Source organism: Bos taurus, chromosome 6 (genome assembly GCF_002263795.3).
Source record: "Bos taurus isolate L1 Dominette 01449 registration number 42190680 breed Hereford chromosome 6, ARS-UCD2.0, whole genome shotgun sequence".
NCBI classification, from domain to species: domain Eukaryota; kingdom Metazoa; phylum Chordata; class Mammalia; order Artiodactyla; family Bovidae; genus Bos; species Bos taurus.
The window spans coordinates 115,459,962-115,483,385 of NC_037333.1; the positions used below are offsets into that span (position 1 = coordinate 115,459,962).

Here is a 23,424-nt window from a genome sequence, read left to right on the forward strand (position 1 = left end):
ACCCTCGCACAGACGCTGTCCCTCGAGAGCACAGCGAGTCACCGTCACCAGGGCGGCCGGGGTTCCACAGGGAGAGCCTGTGGGGGCTTCTCCAGGGCCTGGGGGCCGCCAGGGTGGTCACAGCCGGTAAGGAGCGGCCACCCCACAGGACGGCCCTACACTGGGTGCAGCCCGACGGTGGTCACTGGCAGGGAGCGTGACCCTCTGGCCCCGGGAGCTCCTGCCCCTTCCAAGCTCACAGTGGGGGTGTCAGCCCTCCCGTCGCAATAGAGCGGAGGCCAGCAGAACAAGTCGTTAGAAACGGCCCTGTGGCTCTGGAAACCTTATGGAATCGGCAGCTGTATTTTTCTTACCGAAATAAAGTGCGTTTTTCTAGGCGCAGGTCCCTGGACTCCAAGATGCTACTGTCCTGATGCAGCACCAGAGGCTTCGAGCACACAGAAGGGACAGAGAGGGCCGTCAGCGGGGGCCGGGCACGCGGCCACTGGGATCACAGTGCCGCTGCGGAGCCCGGAGAAGGCTGCCTGCCAAGGGAGCTCACAGCCGGGCTGGCTCCCGCCGGGCCTCCGGCAGAGGTGAGGGGGACAGACGCGGGCGGGCCGGCCCCCCCATCGGCAGGATCCCCACGGGACAGGCACCCCCCGAGAGAAAGGCCCGAGGTCCCTACAGCCGCACCTTGTCCCCGCCCGCCAGGAAGAGGTCCACGGCAGCCCCGTTGATGCCGTGCCGCTCGCACAGCCCAGCCAGCACGTCCTTGATGGAGAGCCCGGCCCTGACCAGCACCACGCAGGCCGTTCCGTCGGGCAGCTGGATGCTGCAGTGCTTGGCCGGCTTGTCCCGCTCGGGCGCGAGGGTCCTGCAGGCCTCTGGCTGGGGGCAGGGAGACATGGGGGTGGGCACAGGGTGGGGCTGCTTGGGCAGGGCTGGCACTGCTTGCACATGCGGGGGGGCAGCAAGGTGCCCCCGTGCACACGCAGCTCCAGCACACAAGCACACGACCTGTTCTGATAAGTGCACGCTGCGTTGCAGGGCCTCCAGCCGACACGGGAGGGAGCCAGCACCTCTCTGAACCTCGGGCGCCGTCCGGACAGGCCCACCCTCCATCCTATGGGTCTAACTCTCACAAGGGTTAGGCTGGCAGCTAACCACACAGCTCTCCTGCTCAGAACAGGACGGGTCTTTCCACTGTGGTTTCTGGGGGTCCGGTCGTGGCCTCCCTGACCCAGAAGCGCATGGAGTCACCTCTGGAGCCCCGTGGGGCCTCTTGGGGACCACGAGCTGCGCTGCCCGCCGCCACTCAGTCTGGGGGCCGCGGACACGAGGCGGGCTGGATCAGCGCTGAGGGCCTGCAGCCCAACCTCTGCTGCTTCTGGTCGCTTTTCTGGCTCTTTCTGCCTGACCTCCCAGGATTGGAGGCCTTTCTGGGAGGAGCAGGCTGACGGAGAGCAGGGCAGGTGGGCAGCCTGGCCAAGGCTCAGGGCCGGCAGCACACGTCCGAGGTCAGAGGAGCAGGTGGGGGGAGGCGGCGTGGGGTAACAGGAGCCCCAGGCCCTTCCTTTGGGGGGAAGGCTGGGGGGCTGCAGCCTGCAGGGCCCGCAGCCCAGGCCCCACAGCGGGGAGCCCTGTCTGCCAGGGGAAGGGGCCGGGGCAGAGCAGTGCGGCGGTGTCTGTGTGGTGCAGAGGAGGCCAGCCCAGGTGCACTCAGAGCCGGGTCCCAGGGCAGGACAGGAGCCACCCAGCAGCCCAGCTGCCCGGGCAGACCCCAGCTCCCTCCACGATGCTCCTCCGGGTCCCTGAGCCACAGGAGCCCCGCCTGCTGGAAGGCGCTCCCCACATACATCCTCCTAAGGTCTAACCTACCCTGCTCCTCAGGTTCGTAACACACTTTCCTCCTGGGGTCAGAAAATCCCTTTCACCCAAATGTGACTTCAGAAAACTAGTCTGTAGGTGGCAGGCGGATAGAAAACGGCCCCAGAGTGCTCTTTGCAGATGCATGTGTGATATACACGCCCTTTGAAGCCGCTGGGCCGCGGGTGCACGGTCCACCTGACAACTCTACCTGGTACTGCCTCAGCTGGAGAAGAACGCGTCCTACACTAACCGCTGCCTGACCATTTCAAGAGACCAGGCTGCTGACAACAGGGTTTTCCAAAGCTGGCATCAGACAGCAGCTAAGAAGCCAGCCAGTCCGCTGACGCCTCCTCCACGTCACTGGAAGTGGGGGCCCAGTGGGCGGCTCAGCAGAGTGAGGGGCGCGGGGCCGGGCAGGTTGGGCACCACCCCCGTGCACGGGCGTGGCCGCGGGCATCGGAGCTCACGGCCCTGCGGGCGTGCAGATGCCTAGACAAAGACGAGCGCCTGCTGCTCCCGTGGGCGTCCAGGGACGCGTGCCCGCGAGGACAGAGGCCGGGAAATAAAGCCTGGGATACTCTCAGTGCTCTGCGCAGCCCTCCCACCCATCCCCGCTCCTCCGGGAAGCCCCGTGGACAAGGGCGGGGCTCTGCGGGCACTCACCAGGTCCAGGCTCCCGGCTGAGGACACAGAGCCCTGTGACTCCCGGCGGCCCAGACCTCCATTGGCGTGCAGGGCGTCTGCGGGGACACGGGCACTCAGGACACGCGACTGCACCAGCCTCACGCCTCCTCACTTAACGCAACCACCCCCCGAGCATGGCCAGGCCCCCACACCCCCAGTGGTTCAGGCTGGACAGACGTACTCGGAGGACAGAAGCCTGGCACCCAGCGGAGCCAGGAGCCCGACCCAGGCCTGCGCTCTGCTCTGTCTGCAGCCGTGCGCCCCCCCACCCCCTGCCCCTGCCCTCCTCACAGTCAACACACAAGCGAGCGCAAGGCCTCGTGGCCCCTCACTCATCCGCCACTGTTATCTCTGCACATGGCTTAACACGAAGCGGGTCACTGCAACTCCACCGCCAGCTCCCGGGAAGTCCTGAACCAGCGGTGATCGCACTGTCTGATGTCACTAACGCAGCTAATTCTGGTCTGAAAGTTGCGACCACTGTGTCGCAGAAAAGGCCCTTCCAGAGCACAGCGCCGATTCCCGGATCAGGACTCTGTGCAGGGCCCTGGGGCTGAGCAGGGGCCCGATTAGACAGAGGCCCCCAGGGTCCATCGACCACCTTCCTAAAGCAAAGATGGCCAGGCGACCGAGTCAGAACTCCTGGGGAGGGCCCTGGACTCAGGGTTTAGCGCCCTTCCCGGTGGCTCTCTGAAGATCGGGGTGTGGGGGCCCTGGCCTCCTGGGGTCCTGCCTGGGGTCACAGCCCTAGAGAGGCAGGCCTGGCCCCATCTCGGGTCCTCGGGGGGCCCTGGCCCCACTGGCCACAGCGGCCCCATCCCCCAGTCGTCTGCCCTTCCTTGTGGTAGACTGCTGTCCCAGCGGCCCCGGCTGGCCTGGAGCCTGAGGGCCCCACCAGGCACACAGCCCCCCCAGCCCTCTGTAAAGGGGTGCAGGCCTGCTTCGCGGGCTGCTCCAAGGAGATGAGCGCACACTACCCACCGCCCGGCACAGCGCGGGCCTGGCTGTGGGGAGGCCGCCTCCACCCTGTGCTCAGCTGCTCCCTGTCTGAGCCCCTGACGGGCTTCCAGTTTAAACCTGGGGACCAGGCCTGAAGCCTCCAGGTTACTTGCTGGAAAATAACCCCGCTCGTGGCAGTCTGTGGGGAAGAAGCGGCCCCGTCCTTCCCTGCCTTGCGCCCCCACCCCACCACCTCCTCCCAGCAACGGCCCCGCCCCCCTCACCCTCTCTTTCAGCCACACAGGACAAAGAAGCATGGGGGAAAAGCTCTAGACTGCTGACCTTTAAGAATTGCAATAATACAATGACAACTTTGGGAAAAATGCCTGATAACCCAGCTATGGTGTCACATTTTCTTTAAAAAATGACAAAGGCTCATGGACCCCAGCACACGGCAGAAAAGCAAGAGCAGACACCTGTGTTTCCTTTTCTCCTGGTTGTGTCCTCCAAACTTTCTACAAAGAGCATGTGACCGCTCAGGCAAGATGGGGGTTGAGTGGCGGGCACCAGGCCCCCTGCAGGGCGCCCGGGCTGGGGGGCGGGAGCGGGACGTACCCTGCGCCTCTCAGAGGACCCGGAGCCGCCCCGCGCCCCTGCTGGCCGCCCCACAGGCCAGCGCACAGCACAGCCCGCACTGGCTCCTCCGTGCCCCCGCCCCCAGCCCTCCGCACAGGACAGACCACGAACCATTCGGACGGTCGCCGTGGTCCTTCTTCTTCTGGGAGCGCCCGGTGCTCCTGGTCCGTGACCACGAGAAGAACGCGCCTTTCCGCTTCCTCTCGCTGTCCTCATCCCCCAGCTCTTCATTCAGGGACCGTCCTGATTTCGATTTTCCGCTCAACTGCCGTCAAAGGGAAAGTGCTGTTAAAACAGTGTGAGGCTGCTGCACTGTCACGGAGAGGCAGGGGAAGGGAAGAGGGGCGGAACGCCCAGGCGGGGGTCTCCAGGGAGGTGCAGCCCCGCCCGGAGCCCCGGGAGTGCAGGGGGAGCGCGCGCCTTGCAGGTTCTGCGAGTGAGAGAAGACGCCAGCAGGGACGGCTGCTGTCAGCAGAATGCCCTCCCAGGGAAGGCGGCGCGCGCCAGCAGGGACGGCTGCTGTCAGCCGAGCGCCCTCCCAGGGAAGGCGGCGCGCGGACGGGCACCTTCTTGGGCGTGGACGTGTTGGAGTGGTCCGAGCTGGCGCTGTGCTTGGAGGCAGGGCTGCTGGGGACCTGCTGCGCGTCGGGCAACGGGCGGCCCTCCACCTCGGCCAGGATGCACTCTTGGTACAGCGGGGATTTCAGGAACCGCGTGTAGCTGTCGAACTTCATCAGGTTGAAGATCTGCTGGGAAAGGCAGCGCCGTCCCGTCACACACAGAACCGGACCCTCGGTCCCAAGGGGGCAGGCCTCTTCCCACAGCCCCTCGTCTGCCCCGGAGGGGTCGCCCAGGCTCCTCAACATGTGATCACACGTCTCATAACACGCCAGCCCCTGGGGTCACGCTTACAACCAGCCTGTTCCAACACCTACATGAAGCCAGCGCCTGAGGGGACTCAGGACAGCCAAGGACAGTCATGAAGAACCTTGACTTTGTTAAATAAGAACGAAACCAAAGGCAACCGGAACCTAAAGGAAGTGAGACCTGCCTTGAAAATACTTTCCTCCGGGACTTCCCTGGTGGCCCAGTGGCTAAGACTCCGGGGTTCCGATGCAGGAGGCTCAGGTTCAACCCCCAGTCAAGGAACTGGGTCCCACACGCTGCAGCTAAGACCCGGTGCAGCGGATACATAAATACATATAAAAAAGAAAATACCTTCCTCATTTGTTTCAACCTTTATGACTAGGCAACAGAAGGAACCTCTACTGAGGCCAGTGGACACGTGCTCTAACACTAGGTCCCACGTAGACATGCACTCTAACACCAGGTCCCATGTTTTACGCGGGCTCTAACACCAGGTCCCATGTTTTATGCGAGCTCTAACACTAGGTCCCATTTGGACACGGGCTCTAACACTAGGTCCCATGTTTTACGCGGGCTCTAACACCAGGTCCCATGTTTTATGCGAGCTCTAACACTAGGTCCCATTTGGACACGGGCTCTAACACTAGGTCCCATGTTTTACGCGGGCTCTAACACCAGGTCCCATGTTTTATGCGGGCTCTAACACCAGGTCCCATGTGGACGCGGGCTCTAACACTAGGTCCACGTGGACATGCGCTCTAACACTAGGTCCCACGTTTTACGCGGGCTCTAACACTAGGTCCCACACACACTTCTCATCACCATGATGTCCTAAAGCTGAAAAGACCCACACACCTAGGAGCTCTGTGTGTGTCAACGCCCATGAACCTGTGATCGCGTGCAGATGCATACAGAGAGCAGCCAACAGACAGGGATGCGGTGCTGGGTCTTCCTGCTCCGGGCCCTGCTGAACCCTGGCCCTGAGCTGGGAGCCCGGTGGGGGGAGGGTACCACTGCACTCCCTGCAGGGGGCTGGCGCCGGCGGGGGCAGCCCTCCAGGACCCCACCCTGCACCCCCGCCAGGGCCATCACCTGGAGCTGCTGCTCCTTGAACATGTCAGGGTGGGGGGCGTTGAGGATGTCGTCCGCCAGCTGGGCCTGGCTGTCGATGTTGACCGGCGTGGTGGCCTTGCTGCTCAGGAACTTACTGAAGATCTCGCGGGCCCTGTAGGAGAGCTGATGGGGCAGCGTGTGAGCCGCACACACAGACCGCACTCGTCCTCTGTGCCTGCCACCGCTGCAGCCCCAACGCCTGACGTGGCTGCAGGCCCTGGAGACACGTTTTCTTGGGACTGAATAACCATCTCTTGGTTGAAATCTGACTGAAAGTACCAGCTGGCATGAAGCTTTTCAATAAATCGGCTCCTCTCCAAGTTCTGTCAAAGGGCACTCCTAATGCTCAGAAGACCTGGGCTGGGGCTCCTGTCATGTGGTCCCCGTGGCGCCGAGCGTGGCGGGCAGAGGGCAGGGGGGCAGGCCGCCTCAGGGCAGGTCGCGCCGGGACCCAGCCCGCCCCACATGGCCTGCACGTGGCTGCCGAGACGGAAGCTCCTGGAAGGCGCCCCCACCCCCAGATTCTCTCCCATTTCCCCTTCCACACTGGGCAGCAGGCAGTACACGTGCTGAGCTAAGTGTTAGGGCTCCAGGCATTTATGCAAGCTAAGTTTAGGCAAAATTAAATATCACATATATTAAGAAACATTCTGAAAGAAGCATTTTTTTAATCGTGTGAAAGTATTTGTGCATAGACTTTTCAGCCACACTAGGTGTGAACCTCTGCTGAAACCACCCGCCCTCCAACCCCTTCACGTCCCCGCCTGAGAAACCTACCTCCTTTTTGTCGTGTGCGGGAACATGGTTAAAGTATTCGCAGGCCTGCCAGAACAAAATGTTTTCTTCACTGAACTCCTTCCTTAGAAAATCCTAAGGAAAACACCATTGATTAACCGTCACACAGTCATCAGAAGAGGGCCAGTCAGCGGTGGGGGAACCTCCCCCTCCTGTGCTATCTCTTCCCCACTTTACTCTGATTTTCCCCCTTTCACAGAAACCAGAGGTGCTAAGCACCTCTCCAGAATTTCCCTGAATATAAACCCAAAGGCTGGGGACGCCCGAGGAGCCGAGCATCCCTCCCGAAGGCAGGCCCGGCTCACAGGCAGCTGCTGAGGGTTCACAGAGGCCCTGACGCAGCAGAGAGAGGCTCCCTCTGACCCTGGAACTGAGTGTCCGGGGCTGAGGCAGGAGGAGGAGACGCTTGCCCTGCCTGCCCAGTCCTGCTCGAGGGGGTGCCTGCTGCCCATCAGACTCACGGAGAAGTAGCGAACGCCGAGCGGGTCCTGCAGAAGGCGCTCGAAGGACACGGCCCAGCTGGCCACTCTCCGCTCGCGCAGACGCCGGCAGCTCTGCACGCTGGGCAGGCTGGCATTGCTGCTCAGGCTGTGGTTGCTCACGCAGTCCTTCAGGTCGGCGCCAGTCAGCTCTGTGGGCCACACACACCTCACTCACTGCAGCCCCTGCCCTCCCGCCCGCCGCCTCCCCAAGCCGTCCCCTCTGGGCAGGGGGGGGAGCGCCCACGCTGCCGCCACGCTGTTCGGGCGCCCGGGGACAAGACGGAACGCGCCTCCTGAAGCAGAGGCGCACCCCGACAAGGGTGCCCCCGGGGTCGTGGCCGACCTGGCTGCGGGTGCCACAGGGAGGGAGCACTGAGTCCGCGCGGGGTCCCGAGGCGCCCGGGGCCGGGGCTGGGTGATGGTGGGCAGAGCAGAGGGCAGGGGGCACGGGCAGGTTCCCAGGACCCGGAGAGGCACGCACATCACTCAGCACGCCGCAGTGCCCAGCAGGGAGCAGGGCCCACGCACACAACCGCCTGGACCTGCTCTGCTGGAGCCCGACACACAGAACCCCGAGAGGAGAGCTCCGCTTCTGCATGTACTGACCGGAAACACACTCGCCACATGCACTGACACACTCACAGGCCGGCTCACACTCACACACTGACAGACACTCAGGCCAGCTTACACACACACACTGACACACAGGCCAGCTCTCACACACTGATACACTCACAGGTAGGCTCACACTCACACACACACACTGACACACTCACAGGCCGGCTCACACACATTCACGGACGCACTCACAGGCTGGCTCACACACACACACTCCCCACCCCTCCTCCCTGGGGCTGGGGTCCTGGAAGACTCCACGGCTCCACGGTTGACTGAACCTCAGAGACGCTCACCCCCTGAGTCAACCTCTCCTCCTGACACACTTCCCCACGTGTGCTTTATCAGATCTGGACAAAACCGCATGTGGAGGAGTGTGGAGGTCCGTGAGGACAACTACATAAGACAGAGGCAGGACCAGCACCACCCCCCCCCCCCACCGATGCCAGACACGCTGCACACACGTCCTGAGCGGGGTGGGCGAGGCTGCTGCTGCAGGAGTGTCCACTCCACCCACAGGACACCCGGTCACAGGGAGCGCCGTGGGCCAGCGGTGGCCGCCTGGACAGTAATGGGGTGGGGCTCTCCCAGTGCGCTCCAGAACAAACCCCATGCGGACCAAAAATTCAGGCGTGAACGGTGAAGGCAGAGAAACACTGGAAGGGAGCACAGGAGAGCCCTCTGAAATGCCGAGTGAGGGCACCCAGAGCCGGGGGACAGACTCGGAGTCTCCATGTGTGAGCACAGGCTGTGTGGTGCCAGCGCTGGCCGCGTGGGTGGGGGGCCCGAGGGACAAATGCCAATCCCACGGTGAGCCGTCCCTGAGATGGGACGCACAGTGAGCACAGCCAACACGCGTCTGAGAGCGCGGCTCGAGAGCAGACCGTGATGAGCTCTCTGCGCGCGCACTCAGGGTGTCCAAGTCTGCGACCCCGGGGACTGTAGCCCGCCAGGCTCCCCTGTCCATGGGATTCTCCAGGCAGGGATACTGGAGGGGGTTGCCATGCCCTCCTCCAGGGCATCTTCCTGGCCCAGGGGTCGAACCCGTGTCTCTTACGTCTCCTGCAATGGCAAGCGGGTCCTTTACCACCAGCGCCTCCGGGAAGCCCTACAACTTCTCATCTCAAAAGTTCTGCAACATGTGCGGTGATTCTTTTACAATATATACACATTTTGAACCATCGTTGTACACCTGAAACAAAGCTGTCTGTCAACTACTCTCAACAAAATAAAGTCAATCTCAGTATGTAAAAAACACTGCAAGCGAAGTCAAAAGACAAGCAAGAAACTGGAAAATACAAGTAACACATTACACAGTTGAAGGACTAGTTTTCTGTATCTTTAAGAGCAACTAAACATCATAAGAAAAAAGATCAAGATGCCAAAGAAAAGTGGGAGAAGAGCATGGTCAGTCACTAGGCAGGAGCTTGGGAGGACCCCACCTCATGGGGCCAAAGCGACGGGAACATAGAGCCAGCGTCGGGGCGTGGGGGCTGAGCCGGGAGGCTCTCCTGCCACGCTCCATGCTGAGAAACGGCTGTCCTCAAGAGACGAGCAGTCTTCCTGAAAATACGATGGACTGTCGGCACCGAGACGCTCTCCAGCTTTCCTCCCTTGAGGCCACGTGGCTGAGCTGAGAGCTGAGGGGTGCACAGACAGAAAGCGACCTGAGAAAAGCCTTCCATGAGGATGAGCCCGTGAAGACACACGGCTCACAGCTGGGGTGGCTGGGCGCCCGAGGGGCAGGACAGCCCCCAAGGCAGGGCCAGCGGGGCCGGGTGGCGGACACCCGAGCTGTGTGGGCTTCACCCTGGGGGGCAGTGATAAGCAAAGGAAGGGCAAGACGGCAGAAAATATTTCCAAACCAGGCAAACGACAAGGCTTAATCTCCAAAATAGAGAAGCAGCTCATACAACTCAATAGCAAACAACCCGATCGGAAAGTGAACAGAAGCCTAAGCAGACGTTTCTCCACAGATGGTCTGCAGACAGCCTGGGGCTCATGAAAGTGCTCAGCATCACCATCAGGGAGATGCACGTCAAGATTACAGCAAGGTGTCACCTCACACAAGCAGCACAGCCACCATCAAGACGTCTACAAATGGCAAACGCTGGAGCGGGTGTGGAGAAAGGGTGTGCTGGGAACGTGAACTGGCGCTAATGTTACGGAGAACAGACTGAACTCGGATTTGGAACGGCACGTGCACCCCTACGTTCACAGCAGCCAAGACACGGAGGCCGCCCGGGTGTCCTCTGACAGGCGCGCGGGCACAGAGGACGTGGCACACGCACAGGGGAATATTATTCGGCCGCGAAAAGAACTAAATAATGTCATCTGCGGCAACGTGGATGGACCTAGAGATCACGACACTAAGAGAAGTGAATGAGACAGACACACGCCGTGTGACGTCACTTACCGCAGAGTCTACAGTGTGACACGCACGGACACAGGGGGCGGACACAGGGGGCGGACACAGAGGACAGTCTCGCGCTTGCCAAGGGGGAGGGGTGGGGGTGAGTGGGGGGCTGGGGGAGCAGACGCAAGCTGCTACGTACAGGACACATAACATACGTGATACGAAGCGCTGCACTCAGCGCGCCAGCAACTTTGGAAACCTCAGCAGTGGCCACAGGACTAGAAAAGGTCGGTTTTTAATTCCAATCCCAAAGAAAGGCAATGCCAAAGAATGCTCAGACTACCGCCCAACTGCACTCATCTCGCACGCTAGCAAAGCAGTGCTCAAAATTCTCCAAGCCAGGCTTCAGCAGGACGTGAACCAAGAACTTCCAGATGTTCAAGATGGATTTAGAAAAGGCAGAGGAACCAGACTGCCAACACCCACTGCATCATAGAAGAAGCAAGAGAATTTCAGAAAAACATCTACTTCTGCTTCACTGACTATGCTAAAGCCTTTGACTGTGTGGCTCACAACAAACTGGAAAATTCTTAAAGAGATGAGAATACCAGACCACCTGACCTGCCTCCTGAGAAATCTGTAAGACGGACAAGAAGGAACAGACTGGTTCCAAATTAGGAAAGGAGTACATCAAGGCTGTATATTGTCACCCTGCGTATTTAACTTATATGCAGAGTACATCATGTGAAATGCCAGGCTGGATGAAGCACAAGCTGAAATCAAGAACGCTGGGAGAAATATCAGTAATGTCAGATATGCAGACGACACCACCCTTACAGCAGAAAGCAAAGAGGAGCTAATGAGCCTCTTGATGAAAGTGAAAGAGGAGAGTGAAAAAGTTGGCTTAAAACTCAACATTCAAAAAATGAAGATCATGGCATCTGGTCGCATCACTTCATGGCAAATAGATGGGGAAACAATGGCAACAGTGACAGATTTTATTTTCTTGGGCTCCAAAATCACTGCAGGTGGTGACTGCAGTCATGAAATTAAGATGCTTGCTCCTTGGAAAAAAAGCTATGACAAATCTAGATAGCATATTAAAAAGCAGAGACATTTCTTTGCCAACAAAGGTCTGTAGAGTCAAAGCTATGGTTTTTCCGATGTATGGATGTGAGAGTTGGACCATAAAGAAAGCCAGGCACCAAAGAATTGATGCTTTTGAACTGTGGTGTTGGAGGAGACTCTTGAGAGCCCCTTCGACTGCAAGGAGATCCAGTCCTAAAGGAGATCAGTCCTGCATATTCATTGGAAGGAACGACGCTGAAGCTGAAGCTCCAATACTTTGACCACCTGATGCGAAAAGAGCCAGATGCTGGGAAAGATTGAGGGCAGGAGAAGGGGACGACAGAGGATGAGATGGTTGGATGGCATCACGGACTCACTCGACATGTGTTTGAACAAGTTCCAGGAGATGGAACAGGACTGGGAAGCCTGCTGTGCTGCAGTCCACGGGGTTGCAGAGTCGGACACGACTGAGCGACTGAGTAACGGTAACAAGAGACGTGTAGAGTGGGTAAACGGCGGGGCCGCCTGCACAGCGCAGAGGACTGTATCGATATCCCGTGACAAACCAGCGAGCGAGAGCATGTTTAAAAGAGAATGGACATGTGTGTGTGTGTGTGTGCATGTGTATGTGTTGGTATGTGACTAAATCGCTTTGCTGTACAGCAGAAACCCATACAACATTGCAAATGAACTATACTTCAATAAAAAATATTGGAAAAAATCATCACATCTATGTTAAAAAATAAGACAAGTAATAATAATAATAGTAACAGAAGGGACCTGGTCCTCCTGGCTGCCTGTGGAGAGGGGCCCTGAGCGCTGCCCTGGCAGAGGTGCGGCTGAGCGCACTGGTGGCCTGGACGGTGGGTGGGGAGGGGGCGCGGGCGGGGCTGAGAGGACTGCAGGCGTGGACCATGGGGAGGGGGGCGAGGTGGGCAGCAAGCCGCAGAGCAAGCAGCTGCACCCTTCAGCGTGAGAGCTTCTGCTTGTCAAACGCGAGACGTCTGGATTCCAACACGGAGCAGGCATGGAGCAGGCACACAGGGCGGGAGCGAGACAGGTGCGGGGCCCACGCTGCAGGTTTGTGGAGGGACTGAGGGAAGGAGAGGATGAACGCTGAATACATGTTGTAGGGGAAGATGACCCATACACTGACTCGTTTCTATTAAGACTTGGCAAATACGAATCACTTTTTAGGACTCACAGATCAATAGCTGTCACTTTAAAAGTCTCATCGAGGGCTTCCCTGGTGGCCCGCGGTAAAGAATCCAGCTGCCAACACAGGAGACACAGGCTGGATCCATCCCAGATGCGGGAAGACCCACGTGCCTCAGAGCAGCTACAGAGCCTGAGGTCCAGAGCCCAGAGCTGCAGTTACGGAGCCCACGTGCGGCTCACCACAATGAGAGAAAGGCCGGCAGCCATAAAGACGTAGCACGGCCGAAAATAAATAAGATTAGTTTTAAAATTCTCATTGATAAAGACACTTTACAGTCAGAATAAAAGGAACCTCCTGGCCCCTTGGTGTGGACTCGGTGGGTCAGCGGTGCACTCTGGGGTCTGCCTTGCCGGACTCTTGGCGGGAGCTGGGCAGTCCCCGCGTGAGTCTTAGGGGTGCTGGCATCCTGCACAGGAAGATGGGGTAGGGGAGGGGTCGGGGAGGCTGGGGGGCTCTGCCTGCAGACAGAGGCCCCCCAGGAAGTCGCTTCGGCTGAAAACTCCTGCTCGCCTGAGGGGCGTGGGGACCCACAAGCTCAGAAAGGGGCCCCGCACCCGCACTGCCCCCATGAGCCCCTTCTTGGTCTGCAGGAGACACCCCCCTGCTGTGGGTTCTGGGACCCGAATGCCTGCTCCCTGGGTCTCAACTCTGGCACCGGGAGCTTGGAAGGTGGATGGCCGAGACCATGCAGGAGCACCCCAGGGCCAGGCCACGCCGCCCCCGTCTGCGGACCTCAGCCAGACCTCAGGTAGCCCGCACCCGCTTCAGAGGGGAGAACGAGACACCCCGGGCCCACACAGCGTGTGCGTACGGGTCTTGTCACCATAAGACCTCCTGGTGAGCCTTCGCGTGAGACCCGCCGGGCGGGTGCAGAGCCCCTTGGGATGACAAAACCCAAGCGCGTCCGTGTCCACAACACACACAAAGACCCCCTGGCCTTTGACATCCATTGTCAAATTCTGAATTTCATAATTCACAGCACCTTTCAACTCTCAACACACGGAAAACGATGCACATTTGTGGCAGGACTGCCCTTGAACACAAGTGAAATTCCTCCCAAGGCCAGGGTTCCCACCCCAACTCCAAGGCCAGTACAGTCTCCGGGGAGTCCGGTGTTTGGAAAACCCACAGGCATCCTCCAGCCCAAGGGGAAGACCCTGTGGCAGAGCCCGCCCGCCACCTCCCAGCCCCATGGGAGAGCCCGCCTCCCGCCTCCCAGCCCAGCTTTAGAGACGCTGCCTGGGCTCTGTCCTCACTGTGTGTTTTTTTTCTCCCTTTCAATTAGTTTGAGTCAAAGAAACGCTTTCCTGGTGAGGAAGTTTACGAGGTCTGTCAAATTTGCTGAGAACAGGAACGCCACGACCCCTACATTGGCTGGATGAACACGCAGGTTACCCTCTGGCAAGTACCTTGAGGCCCGCCCCTGTATGAACGTTTCGTGGATAATTCTGTAACTCCAGGCCCTCTCCCATCATTATCTCGCCAGAATATCTCATCCACCTAACTTCCAGCACTGTAAAGACTTAAGTCCCAGCTCACGGTCAGGCTGTAGGCTTAATGGCCACCTGCCTGGGAGCCGACCCCCACCCCCGCACACATACCTGGAGCCCGCGCGGTCTGCCTGCCCCCGCCAACCACGACAGGGCGCAGACCAGAGGGACTTTACCTGGGCAGAGCTGATAAGAGCCACTGTGATGCCACTTAACCAAATACTTCCAACCATTCACCGCAAACCACCCCTCTGAATCCATACCAGGCTCAGCCGGCACAGCCCCTGGGGCCCCGGGCAAAGGCTGAGGCCACACACAGAGACATTGCTCCTGAGCTCGGCTCCCCGAGGAGGCAAGTTAGTGCACTTTCTCCAGAGATGCCCGGCCCCGGGCTGACAAGGGCGAGTCTCTCCCTTCAGCAAGGGAGAAGGAGGCGCAGTACACTTAACACAAAGCCTCACAAAGACGCATCCATAATTCAGAGCAGACCTTTCGCCCGTGGCTGTGAGGAGCCTGAATTATTTAGCGGGCGGAGCAGCTCCCAAGGCTGCTCTCTGAGGCTGCAGGGCTGGAGCTGAAGCCCTGGGGCTTTGGGGAATCCTTTCTGTTAAACCAGCAGTGGTGAAGGGAAAACAGATGTTTCACAGTAAAACTCTCATTTCCCTATTAACAGAATTTCAGTCCCACAAACATGAAGCCTGTCTGTAATGAGAAGGTGACCACCCAAAGCTCACAGCATCAGGAATGAGCCTTCCCTAGGTGATACGCAGCCAGCCCAGACTGAACCGCTTCTAAACCCTCAAGAGCACTGTGAGGTCAAAGCAGAGCACATGCGTGACTGCGGCGAAGGCTCTGTTTACCAACACGGGGTGGGGGGGTCTGCTCCGGACTCTCGGATGGACGCTGCGGCATAAACTGGGCGACGCTCTGTTAAACAAGACGTCAAATCAATCTCAGCGTCCTCCAAGGAAACAATTCGGGAGAGGCTAGAAGGCCGCAGCCCAGCCCCCGGGGAGCCACCTTCCCAGCAAGCCCTTTCTGATCTCAAGTTTCCAAGGCGCGGCCATGTGCCAGCGAGGAGGCGGCAGAGCTCAGGAGGGCAGGTGCGGAGTCAGGCCGTGCCCGCCGTTTGTCCGAGGGCTCGGCCACAGCTATGGCTGACACCCCCGGGGACAGGACGCTGACTGAAGCACGGAAACACCTCCCCTGGCACCCCTCCCTTAGGGCCACAGGTGCCACCCTGTGCGGGCAACTTTTTGTTCTGGTATAAATTAGAACTTGCGAGAGTTACAAAGACAGCAAATGGGCCCTTCTTGTGCCCTTCATCCCGATTCAGTAGCGTCTAGTCCTTCCCTGTTGGCTGTGTGACCTCTCCCCGATCCTGCTCAGTCCCTCCCCTTCTTGTCTGAACACAAATGCTGGTAGCTCTTCCCAAACCGGAGATTAAGCTGGAGACAGCATACCTCTGGGCCCCTGAACACTTCAGTGTGAATTTCTAAAGAGCAGGACATTCCCTTTCGTAGCCAGAGCACAGCCATCAAAATGGCGGAAAGTCACACAGCGTGAGTCCCCGTTTCATCAACAAGGCCCTTTCTGGCTACTTCCCGGTCCAGGCTCCAAGTCAGTATTGCTCAGGGCTCGGGCCTCTTTAAAAGCTCCCGGCCCCTCTGTTCACGAGACTCAGACGTGGGCCTGTTACGCGTGCACGGCCCTCAGTCTGGGCTGCCTGGTGTCCCCTGCTGGCCTGGCCGGTGCCCCGCGTGTGGGTTCTCCTTGCGTGTCTCTGCAGGAGGATGGTGGTCAGCCTATCGCAGGTGGCGCTGGCGCTGCTGGTCAGGGAGCCAGGCTTCTCCATGGTGGAGGCTCTCACGTGGTGGACAGAGCCTGCTCCTGCATTTCAGCATCCAGGGGAGATTTCCTGAGGTCGCCGGTCCTCCTCCACTCAACTCTGCGAGAGCGTCCCTTCTCCCCACTTGCTACAGCTCATTCATCTACATCAGTATGCACTCAGCGGGCCTGTTTCATCCAACAGCGTATAATCCACAAACACCTGACCTGTTTTTCTTTAATGCTCGGCCTTCCTTCGAGCTGGTGCTTGGTCCTTCTGGTAAGTCCTCGGCATGCACCGAGCGCCTCCTTATTTTCTGGTAGAAGACACGCGTGCGGGGCTCATTTCGTTCTTTCCCTGCTCCAGCCCAGGAAATCAGTCTTTGCTCCTAGGAACCTAGTTCCTTTCACTGAGGAGTGGTGTTTAGACACCGAGATCTGGACACAAGGGCTACTCATTGCTGCTGGGGAGTTTCTTTGCTTCCTGGTCCTTCCAGCAGACAGACCTAAGAAATACTAACACACATACCCACACGTGCCAATGATACACAGTTCAGTTCAGTTCAGGTCAGTCACTCAGTCATGTCCGACTCTTTGTGACCCCACGGACTGCAGCACACCAGGCTTCCCTGTCCATCACCAACTTCCAGAGTTTACTCAAACTCACGTGCATCAAGTTTGGTGATGCCATCGAACCATCTCATCCTTTGTCACCCCCTTCTCCTCCCGCCTTCAGTCTTTCCCAGCATCGGGGTCTTTTCTAATGAGTCAGTTCTTTCCATCAAGTGGCCAAAGTATTGGAGTTTCAGCTTCAGCATCAGTCCTTCCAATGAATATTCAGGACTGATTTCCTTTAGGATGGACTGGTTGGATCCCCTTGCAGTCCAAGGGTCTCTCAAGAGTCTTCTCCAACACCACAGTTCAAAAGCATCAATTCTTCGGCGCTCAGCTTTCTTTATAATCCAACTGTCACATCCATACATGACCACTGGGAAAACCATACCCTTGACTAGACAGACCTTTGCTGGCAAAGTACCATCTCTGCTTTCTAACATGCTGTCTAAGTTGGTCACAGCTTTCCTTCTGGGTGAACACACAGGGGCACATCTGTTTGTTCGTTTCTACGTGCTCACATCCACTGAAGCCACGAGTTCACAGTGACAGCTCAAGCTCCGACCCAACGCCAGGACATTCTCCTTTGCCGGTTCTGTAACTCCGTCCCAGCAGTGGAGAGCTGGGCTCCCATGATTCTTGGTGTATTTACTCATTTGCTGGAGCACACAAAACATACTTTAAGAACCGATAAACACACGCTTGCCAAAAACTAAACCAGTAATGAGAGTTCGGTCTTCCTTTACAGTTTTTGAGATAAGATCCACGTACAGTGAAATGTAGTCTTGGGCGCAGGACTCTGACAGTTTTAACGTCACATCGTTTACTTTTTAAAGCCTGTGCTTGCCAGTGAACTGGTCCACCCTCCAAACCGACCAGACCTTGAGAATGCCTGCCACACGGTCCTGCAACAGTGCACCTTGGCTCTGGGGGCCCTGGGGGAGACTCGCACCCACGCTGGTCACTGTGGCTCTGGGCGGCATCGCGTGATGCGCTGCATGGACTTGAGTATCGTTACGCCTTGGTTTCCCTTATTAGGGGAAAAATGAACAACTACAGGGCTTGGGCCAAGAGTAGATCTTTACACCGTGCATCCAAATATTGAGAAAATGTCAAAGAAGCTAAAGCACTGTTAGTAAGACTCTTCAGACGACCTGGAAGGCCAGCATGGACTCAGAATTCTGAGCCATGCCCGAGTCCCGCACAGGGAGGTGGAGGCCCGGAAGGGCTGCCTGCCCTCAGCCCAGCCCTCCCTCCCCCCGCCCCACCCTCATCAGCCGCGTGCTCACGTCTGCCCCGTCCTGCCCAGGCCCTGCAGCAGTCACCCGGAGCGTGTTTGCTTCAGTCCCCAGCTGCAGCCCTGGTATGCTTTATAGATGTAAAGACGCAGCCTGTCTTTCCTCGAAGAAACCGCACAGGCAACCCCCATGAGTGGCCAGGCCACTGGGGAGGAAGAGGACACAGGTAAGAACGGGCAGGACGGACCTCAGGCCGTGTCCTGCTTGACCTGGTGCAGCCTCGGGCAGGCGGCCCAGCTCCTCTCGGTGAAAGGCCTGCCCCTGTTTAGAGCCCTGCTGACAATTAGAAGAGGTGCAGCATCCTTGCGTGTACCTGCCAGGGCCACCAGACGCGTGGCCACACGGCAGAAACCTACATCTGAGACCCTCCTGGGGTCAACATTAGAGAAGTCGAGTTATAACTATTCTGGCAGAGCAAAGCAGCACAAACTCCCTGGGTCTGAAACGACACAAGTCCTTCTGGAGACTGAAATGCCAAGCAGATGGGGGTGAGACGCCGGGAGAGCTCGCGAGGCCGCGAGTGGGCAGAACGGCAACCAAAAAGGGGCAGCGTGGGAAGTGGGGTGACGCGGAGGGGACGCTGTCGCTTGTCACGTTGAGGGCCCAGGACGCGAGGCGCGGAGATGGCAGCCACGGCCGCACATGGCTGCCCACTAACCGGCACCTGACCACAGAGGGCCCCCAGGACTCACCAACAAGAGACAGGGGCGCTTTTCAAAGAGGAGCCCTAGGCAATTTCATTGATTTGAATGGAAAAACTTACATTATTCACTTATAAATTATTTTGTGAAGTTAATGTATTTCATTTCAGTGATTAAAATCATACACTCCATGAAGACCTCCCTTCATTCGGGTGCCAAGGGCCACACGCGAAGCTTAGACCCCCCTGCTGTGGCCTGACCCTGTCTGCAGGCCACTGCTCAATGCAGAAGCCCAGGGACCCCAACTGGGGGCCCCACAAGGGAGACTCAAGCCGGGTGCTGACCCCACGCTCAACTGAGGCACAGAGACCGCAGCCACGGCTGGGCCCGGGTTTGCATGGAGACCACGTCACTGGGCACCAGGTGCCCCCCAGGACAGGGGCCAGCGGGCGGGCCAGCAGAGAGGGAAAAGGGTCCAGGCTGTGCGATCACCCGGGTGCCTGGGCCAGGCGCCCCCCCGGGACAGGGGCTGGCGGGCGGGCCAGGAGAGAGGGAAAGGGTCCAGGCCGTGGGTCACCCGGGTGCCCGGGGCAGGCACCCCCCAGGACAGGGGCCGGTGGGCAGGCCAGCAGAGAGGGAAAAGGGTCCAGGCCGTGGGTCACCCGGGTGCCCGGGGCAGGCGCCCCGGCCCCGCAGGGAGGGCGCTGAGTGCAGAGGAGCCACTGAGACAAGGAGAGGCTGGCTCTCGCCTCAGGTGCAGCCTGCGCAGCTCTGACCCGGGCTCTGGGACAGTTAGATTTCACAAAACCTCAATAATGAAGGCAATACGTCAGGTGCAAAACTAGACAACACTTGCGGCTTTTATGTGGTTTTCAGATAAAGCAATCAGATTTAAAAAGTCATTTATCCCAGGCTCACAAAATCTAGTCACCAGGCTGGCTCCTGCTCCATGGGGTCTTCAGGCCCCATGTCCCGCTCCCCCCGCCCCCGACCCGGGGAGGCAGGCAGCTCTCCTGCCCCTTCTCCTGCGGGAGGTGGTGCTGACAATGCGTGAGCATCCCAAAGCCCCCGCCAGCAGCCTGGCTGTCTCCAGTGGGCGGAGCTAAGGCAGAGGTGACCCACACTGAGGTAGCACCTACGCAGGGAGCGGTCTGCAGTCTTCAAAAGCAGCATGAGTGTGAAAAGCAAGGGCAGAAGGAGGAACTCTTCTCCTGGAGGAGACAGAAAAACCACGGCAAGTAAAAGCAAAGTGTGATTCTGAACTGGATCCTTTTACTGTAGAGTTGAAATTTACCATGGATTGGTGAAATGAATAGACAGAGGACAAGATCACAGGAATGTATCGGCGTTAAGTTCATAATTTCAACAGTTGTATTTTGATTTTACAAGAAAATGTATTCCTCTGGAATACTTTAATACTCTAAAGTATTCAAGATGATAGCGTATCATATCAGCAACTTACTTTCAAATGGTATAGGAGAAGTTCTTTGTGCTACGGCTGCAAATTTTGAGTCTGATATAGTTTCAGACTAAAAAAATAATTTACATGGTGCAAAAAAATAAAGATTAAAGTGCCCACCTGGCAGGTGTGCCCTCTCTCCCCTCACTGGCCCTGGGGATCACTCAAGCCTAACTCTTCCATGGAATAAGTCAAGATCGGGGCTCCACCACACCAGGAACCAACCATTGTTCACTCTGCCATCCTAAAACTGCACGGGACACTAAGATGGACATTTCAACATATATTTGTTCAAAGTCTGCTTTGTGGCAAGCTACGTCTGAGGAGCAGGAGTCTCCAGCCCAGCTCTACCTGACACAGCTGAGTCCTGGACAAAGCGCCCCGACTCCTCCTGGCTGGGCAGGGTGCTCTCCCTTCTGTAACACACAGTCATCAGTCAGCTCAGTCGCTCAGTCGTGTCCGTGACTGAGCTCAGTCCGCTCAGTCTTTGTGACCCCATGAACTGCAGCACGCGAGGCTTCCCTGTCCACCACCAACTCCCGGAGCTTGCTCAAACTCAGGTCCATCGAGCCAGTGATGCCATTCAACCATCTCATCCTCTGTCATCCCCTTCTCCTCCTGCCTTTAATCTTTCCCAGTGTCAGAGTCTTCTCTAATGAGCTGGCTCTTTGCATCAGGTGGCCAAAGTATTAGAGCTTCAGCATCAATCCCTCCAATGAATATTCAGGACTGGTTTCCTTTAGGATTAACTGGTTTGATCTCCTTGATGTCCAAGGAACTCTCAAGGATCTTCTCCAACACAGTTCAAAAGCATCAATTCTTCAGCGCTCAGCTTTCTTTCCAATTCTCACATTCCCACAGGACTACTGGAAAAACCATAGCTTTGACTCTACAGATCTTTGTTGGCAAAGAAGTATCTCTGCTTTTTATTATGCTATCTAGGTTTGTCATAGCTTTTCTTCCAAGGAGCAACTGTCTTTTGATTTCATGGCTGCAGTCACCACCTGCAGTGATTTTGGAGCCCAAGAAAATAAAATCTGTCACTGTTTCCATTGTTTCTTCATCTATTTGCCATGAAGTGATGCAACCATGATCTTAGTTTATTGAATGCTGAGTTTTAAGCCAGTTTTTTCACTCTCCTCTTTCACCTTCATCAAGAGGCTCTTTAGTTCTTCGCTTTCTGCCATAAGTGTGGTGTCATCTGCGTATCTGAGGTTATTGATATTTCTCCTGGCAATCTTGATTCCAGCTTATGCTTCCTCCAGCCCGGCATGTTGCATGATGTACTCTGCATAGAAGTTAAATAAGCAGGGTGACAGTATACAGCCTTGACATACTCCTTTCTCAATTTGGAACCAGTCCTTTGTTCCATGTCTGGTTCTAACTGTTGGCTCCTGACCTGCATACAGGTTTCTCAGGAGGCAGGTAAGATGGTCTTTTATTCCCATCTCTTGAAGAATCTTCCATAGTTTGTTGCAATCTACACAGTCAAAAGCTTTAGCTTTAGCTTTTTAGTCAATGAAGAAGTAAATGTTTTTCTGGAACTCTCTTGCTTTTTCAATGATCCAGTGGATGTTGGCAATTTGATCTCTGTTTCCTCTGCCTTTTCTAAATCCAACTTGAACATTGGGAAGTTCATGGTTCACATATTGCTGAAGCCTAGTTTGGAGAATTTTGAGCATTACTTTGCTAGCGTGTGAGATGAGTGCAATTGTGTGGTAGTTTGACATTCTTTGGCATTGCCTTTCTTTGGGATTGGAATGAAAAATGACCTTTTCCAGTCCTGTGGCCACTGCTGAGTTTTCCAAATTTGCTGGCATATTGAGTGCAGCACTTTCACAGCATCATCTTTTAGGATTTGAAATAGCTGAGCTGGAATCCCATCACGTCCACTAGCTTGGTTTGTAGTGATGCTCTCTAAGGCCCACTTGACTTCACATTCCAGGATGTCTGGCTCTAGGTGAGTGATCATAGTATCATGATTATCTTACTCGTGAAGATCTTTTTTGTATAGTTCTTCTGTGTATTCTTGCCACCTCTTCTTAGTATCTTCTGCTTCTATTAGGTCCATACCATTTCTGTCCTTTATCAAGCCCATCTTTGCATGAAATGTTCCCTTGGTGTCTCTAATTTTCTTGAAGAGATCTCTAGGCTTTCCCATTCTATTGTTTTCCTCTATTTCTTTGCACTGATCACTGAGGAAGGCCCTCCTTGCTATTCTTTGGAACTCTGCATTCAGATGCTTATACCTTTCCTTTTCTCCTTTGCCTTTTGCCTCTCTTCTTTTCTCAGCTATTTGTGAGGCCTCCTCAGACAACCATTTTGCCTTTTTGCATTTCGTTTTCTTGGGGATGGTTTTGATCACAGCCTCCTGTACATTAAGAACCTCCATCCACAGCCGGGTACTAATGGCATAGGATGCTGCCAAAACTCTTCAACCAGGCCGCTGGACCATTCTGTAAACCCACAGCAGTCACTGTACACAGGCATCGTAACAATACTGCGACAAGGGTCTTCCCTGGCGGCCCAGTGGTTAAGACTCCGCCCTGTGGAAAACAAGGGAATTCCAGAAAAACATCTACTTCTACTTCATTGACTACACTGAAGCCTTTGATTGTGTGGATCACGATAAACTGTGGAAAATTCTTAGAGACAGGAATACCAGACCACCTGACCCGCCTCCTGAGAAAACTGCACAGAAGCAGCAGAAGTGTACACGGAACAACAGACTTGCTGAAAACTGGGAGAGGAGCACAAGGCTATATGCTGTCCCCTGCTTATTTAACTCACATGCAGAGTACACCATGCAAAACATCAGCTGGATGAAGCACAGCTGGAGTCCAGACGCAAGAAGTATCAACAGCCTCAGACACGCAGATGACACCGCTACAATGGCAGAAAGCAAAGAGGAACTAAAGAGCCTCTTGATGAGGGTGAAAGAAGAGAGTGAAAAAGCTGGTTTAAACAACATTCAAAAAAAAAAAAAACCTAAGATCACGGCATCCAGTCCCATCACTTCATGGCAAACGAATGGGGAAAAAGTGGAAACAGTGACAGATTTTCTTGGGCTCCAAGATCACTGCAGATGGTGAATGCAGTCATGAAATTAAAAGACACGCACTCCTTGAAGGAAAGCTATGAGAAATCTAGGCAGCGTATTGAAAAGCAGAGACATCACTTTGCCAAAGCTGTGTTTTTTTCAGTGGTCATGTAAGGATGTGAGGGCTGGACCAAAAATAAGGCTCAGCACCAAAGAATTGATGCTTTTGAACTGTGGCTGGAGAAGACTCTTGAGAGTCCCTTGGACTGCAAGGAGATCCAACCAGTCCGTGCTAAAGGAGATCAGTCCCGAACATTCATTGGAAGGACTGATGCTGAAGCTGAAACTCCAGTACTTTGGCCACCTGACAGGAAGAGCTGACTCACTGGAAAAGACCCTGATGCTGGGCAAGATTGAAGGCAGGAGGAGAAG

At 56.4% G+C, this 23,424-nt stretch overlaps 1 protein-coding gene across 3 annotated transcripts in view; it reads right to left on the reverse strand.

Annotated features, from left to right (window-relative positions):
- Window positions 1-23,424, reverse strand: part of RGS12 (regulator of G protein signaling 12) — a 114,924-nt gene that overhangs the window by 13,775 nt on the left and 77,725 nt on the right. For all 3 annotated transcript variants that reach the window (XM_024993717.2, XM_024993716.2, XM_059887839.1), the window contains exons 5-12: window positions 7,347-7,516; window positions 6,868-6,960; window positions 6,070-6,213; window positions 4,677-4,856; window positions 4,222-4,375; window positions 2,515-2,591; window positions 676-870; window positions 354-427 (exon numbers count right to left, since the gene is read on the reverse strand). In XM_024993717.2, the coding sequence (XP_024849485.1) occupies window positions 354-427; window positions 676-870; window positions 2,515-2,591; window positions 4,222-4,375; window positions 4,677-4,856; window positions 6,070-6,213; window positions 6,868-6,960; window positions 7,347-7,516 (1,087 nt within the window). The remainder of the gene's footprint in view (window positions 1-353; window positions 428-675; window positions 871-2,514; window positions 2,592-4,221; window positions 4,376-4,676; window positions 4,857-6,069; window positions 6,214-6,867; window positions 6,961-7,346; window positions 7,517-23,424) is intronic.